The sequence below is a fragment of the Tachypleus tridentatus genome, chromosome 5 (genome assembly GCF_004210375.1).
Source record: "Tachypleus tridentatus isolate NWPU-2018 chromosome 5, ASM421037v1, whole genome shotgun sequence".
Lineage (NCBI taxonomy): Eukaryota > Metazoa > Arthropoda > Merostomata > Xiphosura > Limulidae > Tachypleus > Tachypleus tridentatus.
Window position 1 is genome coordinate 30,713,103 of NC_134829.1, and position 21,266 is coordinate 30,734,368.

General features: G+C 33.7%; 1 protein-coding gene across 1 annotated transcript in view; it reads left to right on the forward strand.

The window, feature by feature from the left end:
* Positions 1–21,266, forward strand: part of LOC143250842 (uncharacterized) — a 135,744-nt gene that overhangs the window by 12,365 nt on the left and 102,113 nt on the right. Inside the window, exons 4-6 of the mRNA XM_076501916.1 lie at positions 13,229–13,343; positions 20,411–20,535; positions 20,685–20,951. Of these exons, the coding sequence (XP_076358031.1) occupies positions 13,229–13,343; positions 20,411–20,535; positions 20,685–20,951 (507 nt within the window). The remainder of the gene's footprint in view (positions 1–13,228; positions 13,344–20,410; positions 20,536–20,684; positions 20,952–21,266) is intronic.

Genomic DNA, 21,266 nt, shown 5'->3' on the forward strand with positions numbered 1-21,266 from the left:
TCACCCAGTGGTACTGATCCTCTCAGAAAGAATAATATATTCCTTTCTTGTCTTTCACCCAGTGGTACTGATCCTCTCAGAAATAATTATATATTCCTTTCTTTTCTCTCACCCAGTGGTAGTAATCTTCTCAGAAAGAATGATATATTCCTTTCTTATCTCTCACCCAGTGGTACTGATCCTCTCAGAAAGAATGATATATTCCTTTCTTATCTCTCACCCAGTGGTACTAATCTTCTCAGAAAGAATGATATATTCCTTTCTTATCTCTCACCCAGTGGTACTGATCCTCTCAGAAAGAATGATATATTCCTTTCTTATCTCTCACCCAGTGGTACTGATCCTCTCAGAAAGAATGATATATTCCTTTCTTATCTCTCACCCAATGGTACTAATATTCTCAGAAAGAATGATATATTCCTTTCTTATCTCTCACCCAGTGGTACTGATCCTCTCAGAAAGAATGATATATTCCTTTCTTATCTCTCACTCAGTGGTACTAATCTTCTCAGAAAGAATGATATATTCCTTTCTTATCTCTCACCCAGTGGTACTGATCCTCTCAGAAAGAATGATATATTCTTTTCTTGTCTTTCACCCAGTGGTACTGATCCTCTCAGAAAGAATAATATATTCCTTTCTTATCTCTCACCCATTGGTACTGATCTTCTCAGAAAGAATTATATATTCCTTTCTTATCTCTCAGTTTCTAGTAATTGTAATCTGATTGCTCCGTGTTGTTCCTAAGTTCAATTTTCTTCAAACAACAGATATTTAAAGACATAAATTCATGGTTTTAATTGAATGGTATAATTATATGTCATTAATTAAATGTTTAGATACGAGGTTATTTCACTAAATCTCTATAAACTTTGCACTTCCTCACTTTATCACGAAACAGAAGGATGAAAGAGATGTTCTCTTTCTTGATTTACGTATAAAATGTAACGTTTTAGGGTACTTAAATAAAAATACTTCCATCCTAAGACAGTGAAGCACAGTAAACAAAAACGAGATCGAGATGAGAAAGATATATTATAAGCTTGAGCCTTGCGCTTGGGTCTGGTTATGACATTAACCAAAAACAACTCAACTGAGGCTGGAATGATGTGCACCATGTCTGTTGACAACGTCATGGAGGTGAAACTATGAGTTACAATGTTCGTATTATGTATGTGTAAGTGTATTCAGTTGGTTGACAAACTTAAACTTTACACCAGTGACGATTTTTCAAAATTTTTAATCCAGGTATCAGAAGCAGACTAGCAGCTTGACTTTGATTATGAAGGCACTGTGTTATATGATCTGGAACTGGAAGTATACATACTGTATATCTTACTTTTAATGTTTTCAAGTAATGATTTGTGATAAGATGCTTTTAAGTCAATGCTGAACTTGTTGTGCGTTACTCTTACGTTAGCTGGATTTTTTACTAAATCACGCACTCTTTTTTATGTGAATATACAACATACGAAACCATTTGTGTTGAAACTTTAATAAATGTTTTTAAAGTAATGATCTTAACTTTGACAGTCAACAGTGTAAGGTTTTGGCATGCATTCTTACCTACCAGTCCCACTACGTAAAATTACGAGTCATATCATTAGTCGGAATAACTGTTATTTTGGTCGGATGATAAGACGGCTATAAATAGTAGAAAAACTAAAGAAATAATAAAACACATTAAAATAATTATCATGCAAAACATACTAAAAATAATTATCATGTAAAACATACTAAAGTAATTATCATGTAAAACACACTAAAAATAATTATCATGCAAAACATACCAAAAATAATTATCATGTAAAACATACTAAAAATAATTATTATGTCTCAAATAAAAATGAAAAATGAAAAATTTAGAAAGAGTACAAGGACGAGATGATGTTATACAGACCCACATCGAACTTAGCCTGATTGAATAACTCAGCACTAGGTTCATGACGTCATAGAATCAAAACTAAGCTATTCATCCACCACTGCCTTGGCTCAAGTCACTAAGGTCAATCCAATTCTATCGAGTATATCAAAGGGTGAGAATTCGAAAGGTTGCCAGAAACACTCATGTGTAGTGGAAATATTTCAAACAAACGCAATGTATTCAGAAATTATATACTCCTAAATTACCTTCCAAAATCTATGCCTCCACTTGAAGATAAGAAAGTATCGAAACAAAGTGAGAAGATGAACCTCAACCACACTAATATCTTTGGTCATATCAATTAGCACAATCTCCACATCTGTCATCAGGTTGTGATTTGTCTTATAATATGTGTCTCCGCATTATCAATTAGCACAATCTCCAAATCTGTCATCAGGTTGTGATTTGTCTTATAATATGTGTCTCCACATTATCAATTAGCACAATCTCCACATCTGTCATCAGGTTGTGACTTGTCATATTATATGTATCTCCGCATTATCAATTAGCACAATCTCCACATCTGTCATCAGGTTGTGATTTGCATATTATATGTATCTCCGCATTATCAATTAGCACAATCTCCACATCTGTCATCAGGTTGTGACTTGTCATATTATATGTGTCTCTACATTACGTTTTGTTTGTATCATATTCAACTTTAATTTTATTCGATTCATTTCGATTATTATTATTTATCCTGTAATATTCCTAGTGACTTTACTCAGTGTTTAATTTGCTAAGTTTACGAAGTTTATTATATGACTTAATTTTTTGTAAGTACTTTAATTATGTATTAAATTAGTTTCACATTGTATTGAGTTCACAGTACATTTTAATTGATTTTATCTATCTTTCTATCTTTAAGTAACAGTTAAATTTTGTTTCTACAGTTTTAATTTGTAATGATATTAATGTGTTTTATTTTGTATTTTCAATATTCTACTCCATTTCTAGTTAGTTTATGAATTTATTAAACTTGCTTATTGTCTTATGACATCTTTGGTTTTTATTTACTTTTAACCTTAATTACAGTTTCATTATTCTTGTATGATCCTTACTAATTTTGTATCCAGTTTAATTTCTTTGATTTGGTTGAAGCTTTTAGTTGGTATTACAATGTTTACAGATATCTGCATTTTCGTTTTTTTAAGCCTGATTTTTTCAGTTTTTCTTATCTAATTATTGATGTTTAATTACGAGCTATTCTTAATTTCAATTACTCTTTGCTTCATTTGATTCTCTTTTGTGTGATTTTTGTTTCAGTTTTGAGTACATTTAGGAAATTTCATTTTTGTATACTTTATTTACTGTTAATATGGTTATTTTAATATGGATATATTTGTAATTTGTTTCATTTCATTTCAATTCTGATTTTGTTCATAGTTATATTTGCTTCATTACATTTTTAGTTTTATTGTACCTGGTGTTTGGAACACAAGTTTCGAATAAGATTGTGTTTCGTGGCTTAAGGAAGTTTAAAGAAAGTTATATCCTTATTATATGAACTTAAGTTTCAACTTTAGGCTTAGAAAGGTCCTAGATAAAACATGGGAGGAGTCTGTGATGGGACAGATATACATATGTTGCATTTTCTTACTAAACAACAAAACTTTATTTTAAGGTATATTCTGGTGAATGTGTTCTATTTCTTCATGTAGATGTCCTCCACGTAGTTAGTGACGTAGTTAGCCAGATGTTTGAAAATCATAAACCTTGCACTGAGTTTCTAACTTAGACAATATCATATACAACTAGAACTGTTTAGTCGTGATTACAGTTGCTTAGCTATGTTTCTATGTCAACTATCAAGGAGTGACGTCATACATTCTTCATGAGGAGGTACAAAGACTTGTTCAAGTTAGTATGAGTTAGGGACATATTTTTCTTGAATAACTATAATAGGTACAATCATTAACATAAATAATATAAAACATCTGGGACACCAAACTAAGATCTTGACCTAACTTAAAGTTGTGTTGTGATGATTTCTTTTAATATTTATCTTGGTATTGTAAAGATATGCCTTTTTCTAGCTCAAGCAGCAAGAGAGCTAAGTGCAGAATACATAAATCAGCCAGTATATGTGAAATAAGGATCGCGGGTTCGTGGGGGCGTGAAAATGTGACGGTCAATCCCACTATTCGTTGGTAAAAGAGTAGCCCAATGGGTGGCGGTGAGTGATGATGGCTAGCTGCCTTACCTCTAGTCTTACAATGCTAAATTGGGGACTGCTTGCGCAGATAGCCCTCGTGTAGCTTTGCGCGAAATTCAAAACAAACAAACAATATGTGAAATACCCTAGTAATGCCTCAAAAGTTTTTTGCAAGAATAAAGATAATTGTTTTTAGTCAATAACTGGTGTTTGTTTTTCCCTCCTGAGCCACGATGAAAATTAAGTTTTGCATAACACTTACGAATCCACGTATACTGTGGATACCTAAAACTTTCTATGAACACAACTGAATACCACACAGATACGTTATATATTTTTTACCCTATCCTACTTGCACTGCATTTTTCCATTATGTTTCACAATACAATTGAAATTGGAAGAGAAAATACAAAATTTTTTGTCTAGTTGATGACAAGTTTTGTACTAGTTTCAAACACCTTCATTGGGATAGTTTTCTTGATATAGAGCAAGAGTCACCAAACTTTTTTCACAGGGGGCCAGATTACTTGGGGAATGAGAAATGCGGGCCACATGATCATTATGTTCAATACTCATAAGGTGGAACGAAAGCTCTCTGTAAAAGACTTAACACTAAGTTTAGGATGCCACATTAGCCATGTGGGAGTAGCATGCAATACACACATATAATAAAAAAAACAGAAATACAACCAACATTTTATTTACCAATTGTAGCAAAACAATTGTCACACATAGTGAGTACATGTCTGAATTTCACTAAGCCGCAAACAAGTTAGTGAGATTTATGAAATTGGCGTTTAGCTTTCAAAATATCTTCAATGTTCGGTTTTGAGTGGCTGCATCCAATCATTAGAATTGCTTTCAAATGTTCATCAGTCAACCTTGATCGATGTATCGACTTCACATACTTCATTTTTGAAGATGATTGTTCACAGACATAAGTTGTTCCGAACACTGATGCCATACCAGATGCGAACTGCTTCAGCTTTGGAAAATCATCTTCAGGTATGCAGCTGTAAAATTCAATAAGTTGTCCCTCTCTGTGTTTTACTTTCAACAAGTCATTTCCTTGCAAATCGATGACCTCCAGCTGAAGTTCCACTGGCATGTCATCAATGACACATTCAAAAGGATTCTGAAAAAGGAGAATGTCACTTTTGATTCTGTCGAGATCCGAAAATCTCTCTAAAAATGTTTATTTAAATCACCAGGATCTTTTTCTGAAACTCCAGGTTGACATCTTCTGTAATTCCAGCATGAAACTCATTGAAACACTGAAAATGAGATAGGTTTCCTCCTTCCAAATGTGCATCAAACAATGACAGCTTTCTCTGAAATTCTTTAATGATTCTGTAGAGACCACAGACAAGGTTATTCTTCCCCTGAAGTTTCAAGTTCAATTCATTCATGTGGGATGTGATGTCAACCAAAAATGACAACTTTGACAACCAAGTTGGATCCGACAGACGTGGATCGGCTCCATATTTCTCGATAAGAAATATATCTATTTCTCTTCTCAGCTTATAAAAACAAGACAAGACTTTACCGCAGCTGAGCCATCTCACCGCCGTGTGATAAGGCAAGTCACAGAAATCCAAATCAATTGCTTCAAGAAATGCCTTGAACTAGCAATGATTAAGTGCATGACCCTGAATGTAGTTCACTGCAGAAATGACTGGTTTCAGTACGCAATAAATATCTGAGTCTTTTCCACAGAGCGCTTGCTGAGGTATGATGCAGTGTATGAACAGAGCGTTTGGGAGTTGAAGATATTTTTTCCTTATCAGCCCGCCAGACCCGTCTTTACTCCAGCCACGTTTGTCCTCCATCTACTGTTACACCTCTAAGTTGATTCCACTGAAGGTTATAGTCTTGCAAAGTTTTATGCACTTCCATGAAAATGTCTTCTCCAGTTGTTCTTCCGTGCATGCTGCAAACTGATGCCAACTCTTTCGTGATCTGAAAGTCCAAATTAACTCCACGAATAAACACGAGAAGTTGTGACGTACTTCAGAGATCAGTAGACTCATCCAGTGCCAGAGAATACCATAGGAAGTTTCTAGCTTTTTGGCGTATCTGTAATGCGATGTTCTGTCCAAGTTCTTCTGCTCTCCGTACAACTTAAGTTGCTGAAAGGCTGATACTTTCAAAGAAATTGGCTTTTTCAGGACACAGCTCATTTGTTGTTTCCATTATACACTTTTTGATGAAGGTACCGTCAGTAAAACGTTTTCTTCTTCTCTGCCATCCTATGTACTATTTTGTAACTTGTATGAGTGATAGATTCATTTTCAGCAAATTTTCTCGTGAAAAGATTCTTTAGAGATTCAAAACATGTTTCATGGTTTCAAATTTTTCAGAACGGAACTTTACTGAAAATTTGAAATACGTTGATAGATGTTTTGTTTCATAGTGACGCCGAAGATTGTACTCTTTCAAAAGGGCAACACTTTTGGTGCATTTCACACAAGAAGCTTTCTGTTTTTTGTTTCCACAAAGAAGTACTTTTCTTTCCATTCTTCATTGAAAGCACGACACTCAGAGTCCACTTATCTTCTTTTAAAAGCAGCCATAACGATGGGTGAAAACAGGATCTGAAAATGAAAAACACAGAACGCTGTGAGAAAAGTATTGTACTGGTCCAAGAACGCACAAACAAAATATATTGAAACGTACGATTGCCACGACACTTACCTAAGAACGAGTTACGAAAAGCGCATAACCCGACTACTAATAGAAATGAGCTTGCTGAAGCGGTAACCCTATGCCGCTGAATTTACAAGACGAGTCGATAGGACGAGGGTTAAGTCTGTACTTGTTTTCGAAATCCTTATGCTTTCATAGATACGTGCCTCGATATGAATAAACGGGCAGTAAGGACGAAAGAAGAATTTTCCTATTGATTAAAAATGCGCGTGACAGCCTTGTTTCTTTTTATCATAACGTCTTGTGTTTGCCAGCTTAAAGCGACCATCGGTGTGATTTATTTTGTTATGACAGTCGGACATTTGATGAAATGTCACTTTTTATTTCCAAGCCGCTAGCTGCTGGCGGGCCGGACAAAATGACCTCGAGGGCCGTAGTTTGGTGACCCCTGATATAGAGGGACGGATAAATGGAGGTTTTCACCTGTTAATAAGTAGAAACGCTCAAAGCAAATACATTTAAAGATCTAAATTTCCACAGTTAAAAAAGCATTGTGAAAGTAAAAGGTACAGAAAACGTTATTCACTTTCACATCAAAATATGTTATACATGACAAAACATTCCATTTAACTTGCACTTCGACCCAAGATTATACACAAAAATATCAACTTACTTTGTTAATTTATAGTTTCCTAAAACGTGTTTATGTTTCTCAGAGTATTACAAAACTTATATATGGAATTAGGATGTTTCGTTTTATGTACGTATATTTGTGTGCATAGTTTCAGTGTATTCATGCAAACAATAACTGTACCACGAATGTTGATATTGTTTTACATATTCACCATAATTAATTAAAGCACAGATTTCCTATTAATCAAGAAGGCTGTTAATAATAAGCTGACAAACAAAAAGTTATAAACATATGTTCCCTAAAAAGTAAATTACTCTATTATGCTCATAAGTCGTTGTTTTCCAACTTATTATTACATTAGCATAAGAGAGCTATTAGTTCTTGAATGAGAATCAACTTTCACTTTTTTGCTTGCTGGAGGTGACAGTGTCTTTAATGTTCATTATAAATCGAAATATTTTATAAATACCACAAGACGTCGTATTTTTGAAGAACCAGTGTCTGCTACAACTTACATAGAAGTGTTTTTGAAGAATCAGTCTCAAGTACACTTTACATAGAAGTGTTTTTGAAGAACCAGTGTCTGGTACACCATACATAGAAGTGTTTTTGAAGAACCAGTGTCTGGTACACCATACATAGAAGTGTTTTTGAAGAATCAGTGTCAGGTACACCTTACATAGAAGTGTTTTTGAAGAACCAGTGTCTGGTACACCATACATAGAAGTGTTTTTGAAGAACCAGTGTCTGGTACACCATACATAGAAGTGTTTTGAAGAATCAGTGTCAGGTACACCTTACATAGAAGTGTTTTTGAAGAATCAGTGTCAGGTACACCTTACATAGAAGTGTTTTTGAAGAATCAGTGTCAGGTACACCTTACATAGAAGTGTTTTTGAAGAATCAGTGTCAGGTACACCTTACATAGAAGTGTTTTTATCACAACTGTTTAAAAGAAGAGCAGTATATATGTATTTATTGATGTTAAATAATAAAAGTTAATTTTCTCGTGCAGAAATGGGTAACTTTATATTATGTAATGATACCTAAAGGTACGTTTTGAACCAACCATTTTTATCATGAGAAAAAGTAATGAACTGCCATAATGAAATATTACAAAGAAAGACAACAAGCACGAATTATTTCAAACTATTAATAGGGTTATATTTCAAAGACGTGGTTGTGTCAGTCAATAACAACATCCACTGTTATGGTATTTTTAGATCGAAACGATTTCCTATGGAGCATACTGTGTACAGTTGCTTGACATGCTGGACATTCACTTTTACTGGACTTGAGTTGGTTTCTTTCCTAAATAATATTACTTAGATAACCAGTCAGAATGACTAGTGCTACCGTGTGGTTGGTACTCTTTTAAACACAAATGATGTTGTAACTTCGAGGAATCACCTAACTCCGCTATTCAAGCACAGGGTTGAGCTTCACAGCATGCCTTCAATGTGCAGACCATGTGTTATCTCAAGATCATGATAAAAACCAAAGTAGCTTGAATAAAGGGAAATTATTGGAAGTTTATCGATTATTCTGTAAATGTGGAGTTTTCGAATTACACATGGTTAAAATAATAAGTTTAAAAATTGGCCCGGCATGGCGAGGTGGTTAGAGTCGTAATCTGAGGGTCGCGGGTTCAAATCCTCCTCACAGCTTGTTCTTTCAACCGTGAGAGCGTCATAATAAGACAGTCGATCCCACTATTCATTGGTTAAAAAAACAGTTGACGGTGGGCGGTGATGACTAGCTGCCTTCCCTCTAGTCTTACACTGCTAAATTAGGGACGGTTAGTGCATATAATCTTCGTGTAGCTTTGCGCGAAATTCAGAACAAAGAAATATGTTTTAAAATACATGGAATGCTTACATAATACATTGTAAGTGAGAAAGAGAAATGTGTTAGTTCAATTATAACATTATTACACACGTTAATTTGTATATATTGAGTAAAAGTTCAAGTAATTTTACAATATTAGTTTATTGATTAAAACACTGCAAAATATTAAGTCCACTTTCTGTGATGCAAGAAGTCAAAGATCTTATCAGCTTCTGAAGCATTTTTTAAAAAGATATTTACACCACAAGTTGTCTGTGTTCATAATTTTGTTCGTTACAGGTCCCATGATAGAATATGAATAGGCCCGGAATGCCAGGTGGTTAAGGCACTTGACTCGTAATTTGAGGGTCGCGAGATCGAATTTCTGTCACACCAAACATGCTTGCTCTTTCAGCCGTGGGGGCGTTATAATGTGTCGGTGCATCACACTACTCATTGGTAAAAGAGTAGTCCAAGAGTTGGCGGTGGGTGGTGATGACCAGCTGCCTTTCCTTTAGTCTTACACTGCTAAATTAGGGACGGCTAGCGCAGATAGCCCTCGTGTAGCTTTGCGCGAAATTAAAAACAGACCAAACCAAAGCGTATGAATTATGAAAAAGTAAACAAAAACACCATCACTATTTTAATTCATTCCACTGATTGTTGCTGGGGTCCCTACGTAATTCACAGACAAAGTGGATGACTTCATTTTTTTTTGTCAGTTCCTTACACTGAGAATACTTTGTAACATGTAATAATTTATTATCAAGTAACATATTTTATTGAATCACATTTTTCACAGGTAATAAAAGGCTGGTGTGCAAAATATATTCAATTTCAGACTTTTAAAATCACTTTTTCTAACAGTTTTGTAGTCAGTAAAAATATATATTCAAGGATCAAGTGAAGGAAATCATTTGATTTATCTTTTAAAGAAAGATAAAAATTCAGATAAACACTAGACTGATAATTATCGTTTGATGGAAAACTAGAAGTGTATTTGTTAGAAAATAAATAAGTGTGGTGGTTAAAATGAATACACACTGAAAGAATTGTATTGAAAAAAATGGAACACTGAGATTATGTGACAGATTTACTGTTGTACATTTATTTTAGTGCCTACGTTTGTTTCTGTGAAGTTTTCTCTTTTGAATGTGACGTATATTCATGATTGTATATTGTCTAAGTCCTGTCTGTTCTCCAAACTTATAGAGAACTCTTGAAAACGAGAGGCAACAACAGTTTACGAAAACTGTTTTAGATCATTGTTGACAAACGAACTTTGGTATAGGTTGTAGAGATTCGCGTGATTTGTATAGAAGAAACACATAAAGGAATGAATGTCATTGGGCAGCTACAGTCGGTGTGCTATAGACCTTTGAAGCTATACGTGAGATTGGCGTCTATTAATCGGAAAAACTACAGAATTTGACCAAGAACGCTTATAGAGTACGAACATTACAAACCCTTCAACTTCAATTAATTACTTCGGACGTTAGAGTTTTTACAAGAACATTAAATATCTCCCTTGGCTAGTGGTGAGAGGCCAACAAATAAATGACATCCAGCTCGCTTAAGCAAGGCGCAAATATATCAACTCAGAAATAATTTGCTCGTCGTGGACCTGGGTCATTCATAAAATATTCAGTTCTCGCCCGGGATATAAGACTCACTATTGTCTGTAAGCTTGTAAAACTCGTGTATATAAACCGTCATTTGTAATAACTATTAGTGATAACCGTTATTATAGGTTTTACTGTTTTTATGTTTTCACATTGAAATATGTTTGTGTTGAAAATGGAAATTATGTTTCTCAGTCTCATTAGCAAATAAGAGAGTTTTGATTCATATTAACAGTTGATTAACTACTAAATTCAAATTTCCGATTACTTGAAATAGTAATCCGTTAACATACGTAATGTAATAAATCGGAGACTTGTCTGAAATAAAAGTATAACATGTAACAAGTCTAACAAATGTTTGTTTGGCGTATGGTGTATGCCCAGCTGTGGATTTTGAGTCAAAGAATGTACAAAACAAACATCTTTGAAATTGTGACGTTTTTTACGCAGGCAATGGCATATAACACATTTCATGAAATGTCAAAATGTCTTTAATTTTATAATACTGGATGATGTAGAAGAAAGCTATCTTATGAAAAGCATCTTTAGTGAAATAATGCAGAATTTTTTAGCAGTTGCATAACGTGATATAATGTTATCACCGATGAAAACCTAATCAATTTTCATGGTAGATATCACTTCAAAGAGTATATCGACAGCTAGCCTGAACAATATAGTGGGTGTATAAAGGAATTGTATATGGACCGTGACAGGAGAAAATTAAAGCAGAAATTGACAACAGTACAACAGTCAAAAATATTATTATGTTACACCAGTTCCAAATGTTAAGTGGGTACGTCTGACCAATTGCTAAGAAGTTATTTTACTATAAGAAGGACAAAAACGTTACCAATTAATGTATTCTATCAGATATTAAATGTATACTTCCTAAATGCTTTAGTTTTATTAATTCATCTTGACTTTGATTGTAAAAATTGTGTTCAACTGCACAAAATTGGACACCAACTGTAAAATCTAAATTGTTAAAACATATGGGTATTATCACTTGTGCTTTCGGTAAATGTATGTGAATAGAGCTATATTTTTATGAAGTCTTCTTTTTCTTACTATGGAGTATTAGGGCAGCAAATTAGATTTTTGTATATGAGGTCTGTGGTACATTTGATGGAGTCTGCTGTGGCCACGTAAAAGTCACCAATACGTCCAGAAAAACAACATTTATTTAGGTAACGAGTTTATAATGTGACCGAGTGTTTGACTGGGATGTCCACAGTCACATGCGAGGTGTTTTTATTCCTCTATTTGTGGACTTGTTTGACTGATGCGGATGTCAATTTAGGACCATCTTTGACTTACGTTGTTTATGAAAGCTCTTTTTCATTGAGTCTTAGAAAAGATGTCGGTTCCTAACGTCCCTGCAGATGTATAAGTCTTTCTAACGGGTTCTGGGAAGTTGTATCTGAGATGGGTCAATTAGGTCGGAGAGAGTTTTCCAACTATTCATTGATCGTGGTCGCAGGATTTGCTATAAATCAGTCGTACGTTTTAATAATGATATTGTGAAACGACAATATAACAATGTGATTGTAAAAGATATCTGTCTTAGCTTACCAATACGTGTTGTTTTTCATATTACTCACATTTTTTAATACATATTTTCAAACTTTATAGTACTATTATTATTATTTGTTTGTTTGTTTTTGAATTTCGCGCAAAGCTACACGAGGGCTATCTGCGCTAGCCGTCCCTAATTTAGCAGTGTAAAACTAGAGGGAAGGCAGTTAGTCATCACCACCCACCGCCAACTCTTGGGCTACTCTTTTAACAACGAGTAGTGGGATTGACTGTAACATTATAACGCTCCCACGGCTGAAAGGGCGAGCATGTTTGGTGGGACGGGGATTCGAACCCGCGACTCCTGGATTACGAGTCGAACGCCTTACCCCACCTGGCCATGCCGGGCCATTATTATTATTATTGTGCAGTAACTTTTTCGTAATTAAGCAAAAATAAAAAGTATTTGAAGTTATATATAGTCTTAGTTTTCGTATGTAAGAACAAGGAGTGCACATGGATATTACAGTAATGACTGGTATAAAAAGTTGTAAATTTGAAGTTTAAAGAGTTTTAAGTATACAGAAATGTGTTGGTAATTTTTTATCTTTCAGTTACTTACATATGTCAATATTTTACTTGTTTTTTACACTTATTACATCTACATTATAAAATTAAGTATAAAGACCATCACCAGTTTAACTTATTTCACTATTTGCTGACGTCCACACAGTTCTCTATGTATTTTATATACAAGATGAATGACTTCACCCAATTTTTTACTGGTCACTTATTTCCAGGGTTCATCATCTGTTGTTTATTTTGTGCAAGGTACTAGTTTTAGTATATTTATGTATATAATAACGTACGTTTTATATACTATGTTATACATGTTTAATACACAGGGGAAGTTTGTGAGGTTGACATCAGTATATGTAACGACTCTCAATCCAACAACACTGGCCGCTGTTTAAATGGCGGTACCTGTGTAGATGGTCTTGGAGAACAATACAGCTGTAGGTAAGAAAAGTTTTATGTATACACATAAGGTATCTTTCTGTAAGTAGGTTTATAATATTATGTCATAGACACCAGAGATACTTTAAACTGTTTACTTTTTAAACTGTCATTATAAGTTGATTTTAAGGAACGTGAATATTTAATGATGAGAAACCGAAAATATATAACCACAGACCATGACTGTTGTGACAGAACTGTTAGGCGAGACGTGGCTGTTATCGTGTGACAATATGTTTCAGCGCTAATACCTATAATAGGAAATATATTTCCTTAGCAGAAAACTGTGTATATCTAAAATCATGCTTGTCAAAGATAAACAATACGAAGTCATATAAACATGAAAGTCGGCATAATAATCAAAATGATTTCTTGCCACCAAAAGTTTTATTTCTAATCATGTGACTATTGCTAATTTGTTGTCTTAGTTACCTATGTGTAAGTGATGAGTTAAAACAAATACCTTTTAGTTAAAAATAATACTTTCTTCTAAGCAACTGCTTAATGTTCAAATAAAGTACTTCGGCGTTTACGTTTGTCTAGTGCAGGGGTCACCAAACGTTTTTCACAGGGGCCAGATTACTTGGGGAATGAGAAGCGGGGGCCACATAATCATTATGTTCAATACTCATAAGTTAGAACGAAAGCTCTCTGTAAAAGACTTAACACTAAGTTTAGGATGCCACATTAGCCATGTGGGAGTAGCATGAAATACACACATATAATAAAAAACAAACACAAATACAACCAACATTTTTATTTACCAAAAGGTTATCAAAGAAGGTGACATTAGCAAAAACAATTGTCACATCGCACATAGTGAGTACATATCTGAATTTCACTAAGCCGCAAAAAAGTTAGTGAGATTCATGAAATTGGCGTTTAGCTTTCGAAATATCTTCAATGTTCGGTTTTGAATTGCTGCATCCAATCATTAGAATTGCTTTCAAATGTTCATCAGTCAACCTTGATCGATGTATCGACTTCACATACTTCATTTTTGAAGATGATTGTTCACAGACATAAGTTGTTCCGAACACTGATGCCATACCAGATGCGAACTGCTTCAGCTTTGAAAAATCATCTTCAGGTATGCAGCTGTAAAATTCAATAAGTTGTCCCTCTCTGTGTTTTACTTTCAACAAGTCATTTCCTTGCAAATCGATGATCTCCAGTTGAAGTTCCATTGGCACGTCATCAATGACACAACTAAAAGGATTCTGAAAAAGGAGAATGTCACTTTCGATTCTGTCGAGATCCGAAAATCTCTCTAGAAATGTTTATTTAAATCACCTGGATCTTTTTCTGAAACTCCAGGTTGACATCTTTTGTGATTCCAGCATGAAACTTATTGAAACACTGAAAATGAGAGAGGTTTCCTCCTTCCAACTGTGCTTCAAACAATGACAGCTTTCTCTGAAATCCTTTAATGATTCTATAGAGATCACAGATAAGGTTATTCTTCCCCTGAAGTTTCAAGTTCAATTCATTCATGTGGGATGTGATGTCAACCAAAAATGACAACTTTGACAACCAGGTTGGATCCGACAGAAGTGGATCGGCTCTATATTTCTCGATAAGAAATATATCTATTCGTAGTGTGGTGACCCCTGGTCAAGTGTAACGTTTTATTGAAATCATTATTACCATAAAGTGATGTCATCGAGTTCTGTTTTTCATCACTGAACTGTTTTAATGAAATGATTTTCATATGCATCAAGAAGAAAGCAGTAATAACCAGTGATGAAAAGGTAAGATAGTTATATTCAGATTCACTGACTTGAAGTTGGTGAGTTGTGAGCCATTTATGTGTTATCATTCAAATTACGACAGTAAAGAGAAAAGTAAACACAATAACGAAAATTTTAAATTTAATTTGCCATATGAATATGTTGAATTTCTTCCAGAGATTACTAGTGATGATGAGAGAGTAGAAATCTGATGATATTATATACTGTTGAATGAGACAAAATCCTAATGTGATATCCTATAATTCTAGGTTATCTACGTCAGCAACATTTCCTATTATTCATATGCAAGATAAATCTCTACCTCATTCGAACTAAATAAATCTTTGTACTACACTTCTCCTTTAGCGTTATCAATACCCAAAAGGAGTACTGATTCACGAACAGTGTCACGTATAGAATAATCACTCTAGCATGAAACCTTTGTAAGAAACAGAGAAGAAGTGGAAATATATGATTTGGCATATCCTATGTACAGAATGTCAGCTACATAAAATACAGATGAAAATACTTAGATATTTTTATGTATTACGATTTCAAACAGTCGGAAATTTTAATTTTAATTTCGAAGTTAATTGAATGTTAATATGTATTAAATTAATGTTATTTACCAACAAGACTGATATACACAATGTTCTTTCTTAACACAAATGTATTTTAATATACAAACAAAAATTCAGTTTATAATAACGGTTATTACAAATAGTTAAAACAAATAATTATTTATATATAAACAAAAATTACAAACAATAATCAGTCTTCTATCTGGTCTAGAACTTAATATTTTACCGACGGTCCACGATGAACAAATTACTTTTATGTTGATACACAAATACGCTTTACGTTACGGGCCAGCTAGCTAGCTTTATTCTTGTTTGGCCTCAGGCGATCTACAAGATTGCTTTTCACAAAGAAAGATGGATGGCTAATGTCCTCGTAGAAATATTAACTTCCGAAGTTACTTGTCTGAAGCTGAACGGTTCATAATGTTCGAAATCTATAAACGTTCCACGTCAAATTCTGTAGTTTTTGATTAATAATCGTTAATCACAATATTTATATAAATATGATACCGACTGCTATAATGAAATACGCATATAAATACATAATTATATCGAACGAATAAGAGTTGAAATTGAATCTTTATAATGTCAAAATAGTTGATTTCAGAAATCATTATATCAGTCCACTCTTACATAAAATTAGTGAACATTTTGAGTCTATAATTAATCGATTACGAACTACCGTATTTTTGCACTGAACGCATTCAAACAAACGATTTTTTTATTATTTAAAGCCGCATTCATACGATTCAGTTCACACATCTTTAAACAGACACAAGCCAACGGTGCATAGTACCTTCATTACATTAATAGCATACTTTTGTGACGGATTTATCGTTATGCGTTTATTATAATACCTGCGCTTGTTTCTGTATGGTTTTATATTTTTACATGTGACGTATACTCATGACTGTGTATTGCGCAAGTCCAGCCTTTTCTGGAAACTTGTAGAGAATTCTTGAAAGTGAGAAGTAACAATATTTAAGAAAATGTGCTAGAATACTGTTGTAAGTGAAATTTGGTGAAGGTTCTAGAGACATGTAATTTGTATGAAAGTAACACGCCGAGAAGAGAATATTATTGGACAGTTACAGTCAGTGTGTTATAGGCCTAGGAAGCTATAATCGTGATTAGCGTCTATTAATTGGAAAATTACACAATCTGACCGAGAAGGTTTATAGATTTCGAACATTACAAACTGTTCAATTAATTACTTCCGACGTTAGAATTTTCACGAGAACTTTGTATATTTCTCTTGATAAGCGGTGTGAGACCAATCATGAAACAACAGTTAGCTAGCTTGAACGAGGTGTGTGACAACATAAACTCAGGATTAATTTGCTCATCCTGGACTTGGATCGTCGATAAAATATTAGGTTCTAGACAAAATATGAGACTCAATATTGTCTGTAAGTTTGTAAAAATGTTGTACATAAACCATCGTTTGTAATATATATTAGTAATAACCGTTATTGTAAATTTTTATGTTTGTATATTAAAATGTATTTGTGTTAAAAAAAGGAAAGTGTATGTATCAATCTTTATGGCAAATAACATTAATTTAATACATATTAACATTTAATTAATTACGAAGCTCAAATTCTAAAGTGCGGTTATTTGAGATAGTAATACTTAACGTACAAGGTGTAATAAATCGGAAACTGGTCCGAAATAAATTACAGTACTTAACAACTTACTCTTCTGAATTTGAATGTCGATACATTACATACATTAATAAAAAAGACTACCACAATACTTTAAAAATTAAACATAGCGTTACCTAGCAATTCGAATTTTCTTGGCATAGTTAGGTCCATCTAGTACATAAAAATGTTTGGCTAATGCAACTGATCTATACTACCTCAATTTAAACATTACTGTTATAAATCAATCATCTTCCTTAAACGTTTATAAGAAAACAATATAAATATCTTAAACAAAATATCCTACATATAAACCTACAGTTACTCACTAGATTTTGTTGTAAACTGGAAGATGTTATAGACAAACCCCGAACACTGACGTTTTAACTTCGGAGTAGAGGGTTTCCTTTCAACAAGTTGCACAAGGTTTTTTAACGTTTTTGTGGTAAACCCATTTATATTAATTATAATATAAAACATTGTCCATTTTTCCACTCTTCGAAAATCTTCAATTAGGATATTATGAAAATTAATTTTACAAATTAACCTAATAGTTACTGATTATGCACATTTTATTTATCCCAGCCTAACATAAACCTATGATTTCTATCATACAAAGTTATCATTTTTTCCTGCATATGTTATGCTGAGTCAGTATTCTCCAAGGTTGACAATTCAGTATAAATCAGCGTAAATTAGTATAGCCATTGCAAAATATAAGCAAATTTCATCGTTCAAAACATATATATTCCAACACATGCGTAAACATTTCATCTTTCGCAGTTGTTATCTCATTCACGTCCACCAAAAGTTACGCAGGATGAATCGTTTGCCACGTCATGGTCATTGATAAAAGTATAAATCACATAACTAACTAGGCCGGGCATGGCCAAGTGGGTTAAGGCGTTCGACTTGTAATCGGAGGGTCGCGGGCTCGAATCCCAGTCGCACCAAACATGGTCGCCCTTTCAGCCGTGGGGGCGTTATAATGTTACAGTCAATCCCACTATTCATTGGTAAAAGAGTAACCCAAGAGTTGGCGGTGGGTGGTGATGACTAGCTGCCTATCCTCTGGTCTTACACTGCTAAATTAGAGACGGCTATGGCAGATAGCCCTCAAATAGCTTTGCGCGAAATTAAAAAAAACAAACATAACTAACATAGTTACTGCAGAATATAAATAACTTCTTTATACTAACCATTACACATACCAACACAAGTGTAAACATTTAACCAGTGAGTAATTTCCATGCCAGCCTGCTATCTTGGTATTAGTTGGTCTTTCTTTAGCCCAATTATTGAAAGTTGTTTTTTAGAAATCCCCCCCAACATCTAAATTCGTTGGTATTTAATTTCTTGATACCAGCCACAGAATTCGATTTATAGATCCACGCTTTCCTGAATGGGCTGTCTGTGTGATTATTGAACAGTAATTAGTATGATTGGATCTTTCTAACTCTCTTTACAAAAATAGGATGAAAATGAAAAACAGACATTGTGGCGTCCTTGTCTCATTCGTCTGTTTCTTCGCATGTGTGTTTACTTGTACTCATATGTATATACTGATGCGTGTATATAACTATGTATATACATATTGTTATTATTATTTTATTCAAGTAATAAGTGAACATATATTTTGACTGGATCGAAGGAGGATTGTTGAATCCTCAAGCTATAACATTTCAAATTCCTGTGAAGATTGAAAACAAATCAAGTACTAAATTATATTTAACCATGTAGTTTACACCGTTAAGTATAACTGATTCAGTATGTATTTTGGTTATCTGTAGTATTTGATAGGTTTGATATTTAATATTACACTTTTAAATAGTAGTACTACATGGGATAAATTTGATAGGCATAGCTTACGGGGCTCTACATGTGATAATTCCGTTCAGGTGCAAATTCGCTCAGCAGGCGCAGTCTTCTAGATGTTTTTGAAACTAGGGTGAAAAACATCTATAACAGTGAAACTATTCAACTGATGACTTAGAAAAACACCTTTCAGTGGCGCAGTGGTTTGTCGACGGAACTGTACTGCAAGAAATCGGGTTTCGATACCCGTGGTGGGCATAGCACAGATAGCCCTTTGTGCTTAATTACATTAATTACTGCTGCAAATGTAAAGGTTATAACGAGGTATAATTCTTGAAGTCCATGCAATCATATTTCCAATATTAACTGCTTTACCTATTTTATTGTAAATTAAATTATTTGTTTTAACCTTTTCGTCTGTCGGGAGGTAAGAAAGCAGGAGTGGTAAACTGATACAGTAATATTGATTGCAGAAGCAAAGAAGTATCGGTGTCAGATTAACCTTGAAATTTTGCTTTTTTCCGTTATTGGTGATATATATTTATATCGGAAACTTTTATGGGTATTTAGTCTCTTTATTACTTATGTTTGTTCCGAGTAACACGAAACCTGTACTACTCTCCAGTAAATAGGATCACGTAAAGTACTGATTACAATATTAATTCTTGACTTTAATCTTCGGGACACGTGAAACAATATAGTATTTTTGTGTATTATACAACTGATGTTTTAACTGAAACAGAATAACAATTAATTCCCGATGGTTTGAGACTCGAGCTTCGGACCCCACCTTTGGCCACAGTGATGATTGAGCACTGACGAGTAACTTAATATGTAAAAGGTGTTATGTACTGAAAGGTACTGTAATAGTTGAAATCATATTTTACGTTATATAACTGTAGTTTATTTGAGGATGTAATAAGGTATTATTATCATATACGATTTATTTTACTGAAATGGAAAATAACTCATTCTGTAAATAGTAGTAACGTTGTGTGAAGACTGAAAGTTTAAAAACAGTTATTCTTAAATAACGAACAAAACTGTTATTAAAACTTCTAAAGATAAATTATTACAGCCAAACTACGATCTTAATTTTGAGAAATAAAATTAAAAATAAATTATACACGTGCTAGTGAGCTTTAATTCATAAACGTTTGAAATAAATTTCTTTTCATGTCCAAGAAGGGTTCACCTGACCATAACAACACAAAGTTTAAAAGCAAAAAAAGAAAGTTTTCTGGCGGATGTAAGCTGTTATACAAAATTACTTCGAATTATGTTTATTTTTTGTTTTCCAGTTGTCCTCCAGGGTTTACAGGTTTACATTGTGAAGTGAACATTGACGACTGTGAGTTGTCACCGTGTCAAAATGGTGGAATTTGTGTGGATTTAATCAACAGATATTCCTGTGTTTGTCAGTTTGGTATGTCGGATATGATTTTCGCTTACTTTTAATTTATCTAAGAATCGCTTTTGTTAATTTAGCCATTTAAATTTAAATACTCAAGGAATTATTTTTTTAAAAAAGGCTACTGTTAGTATTATGTTTAAGTATTTCTTAACGTCCTCCAGGTTGGACAGGTGTTAAATGTGAAGCTGAATTATTGTTATGTGAAAATAATTCATGTGAAAATGGAGGACTCTGTCTGATGGAAGGATCTGTTTTGGGTGGAAATGAAACATCTGATGACTTTCTGTGTTTTTGTGTGCCAGACTTTCACGGAAAGTTTTGCGAGTATCGCTACAATGAATGTTTACCTCAATACCCGTGTCACAATGGAGGGACGTGCATTGACGGCGTGGACGAATACATCTGTATTTGTCCACAAGGTTACACAGGTATGACATAATTCTGAAGTTTACATTTATCCGCTAAAACTAAAATACATAGAAAAATCTACATTTTAAAATTAGTTTTTGAGATTTTACTTCCACTCTGCCGACAATCTTGTTAAAACAAATGAAAATCATTTTGGTCTTGATAAGAGCTTTTTCTTTGAAACAGGAGTTGAATTGGTTTGAAACACTGTATACACGTGCGATTGATAGAACTTATTTTCTCTTAGAATAAATGATTATCATTGTTCACGATGAAGATTTGAAAACTGCATTTAATTTTAAACTATAGTTGAATAATAATTATGGTAATTTTTA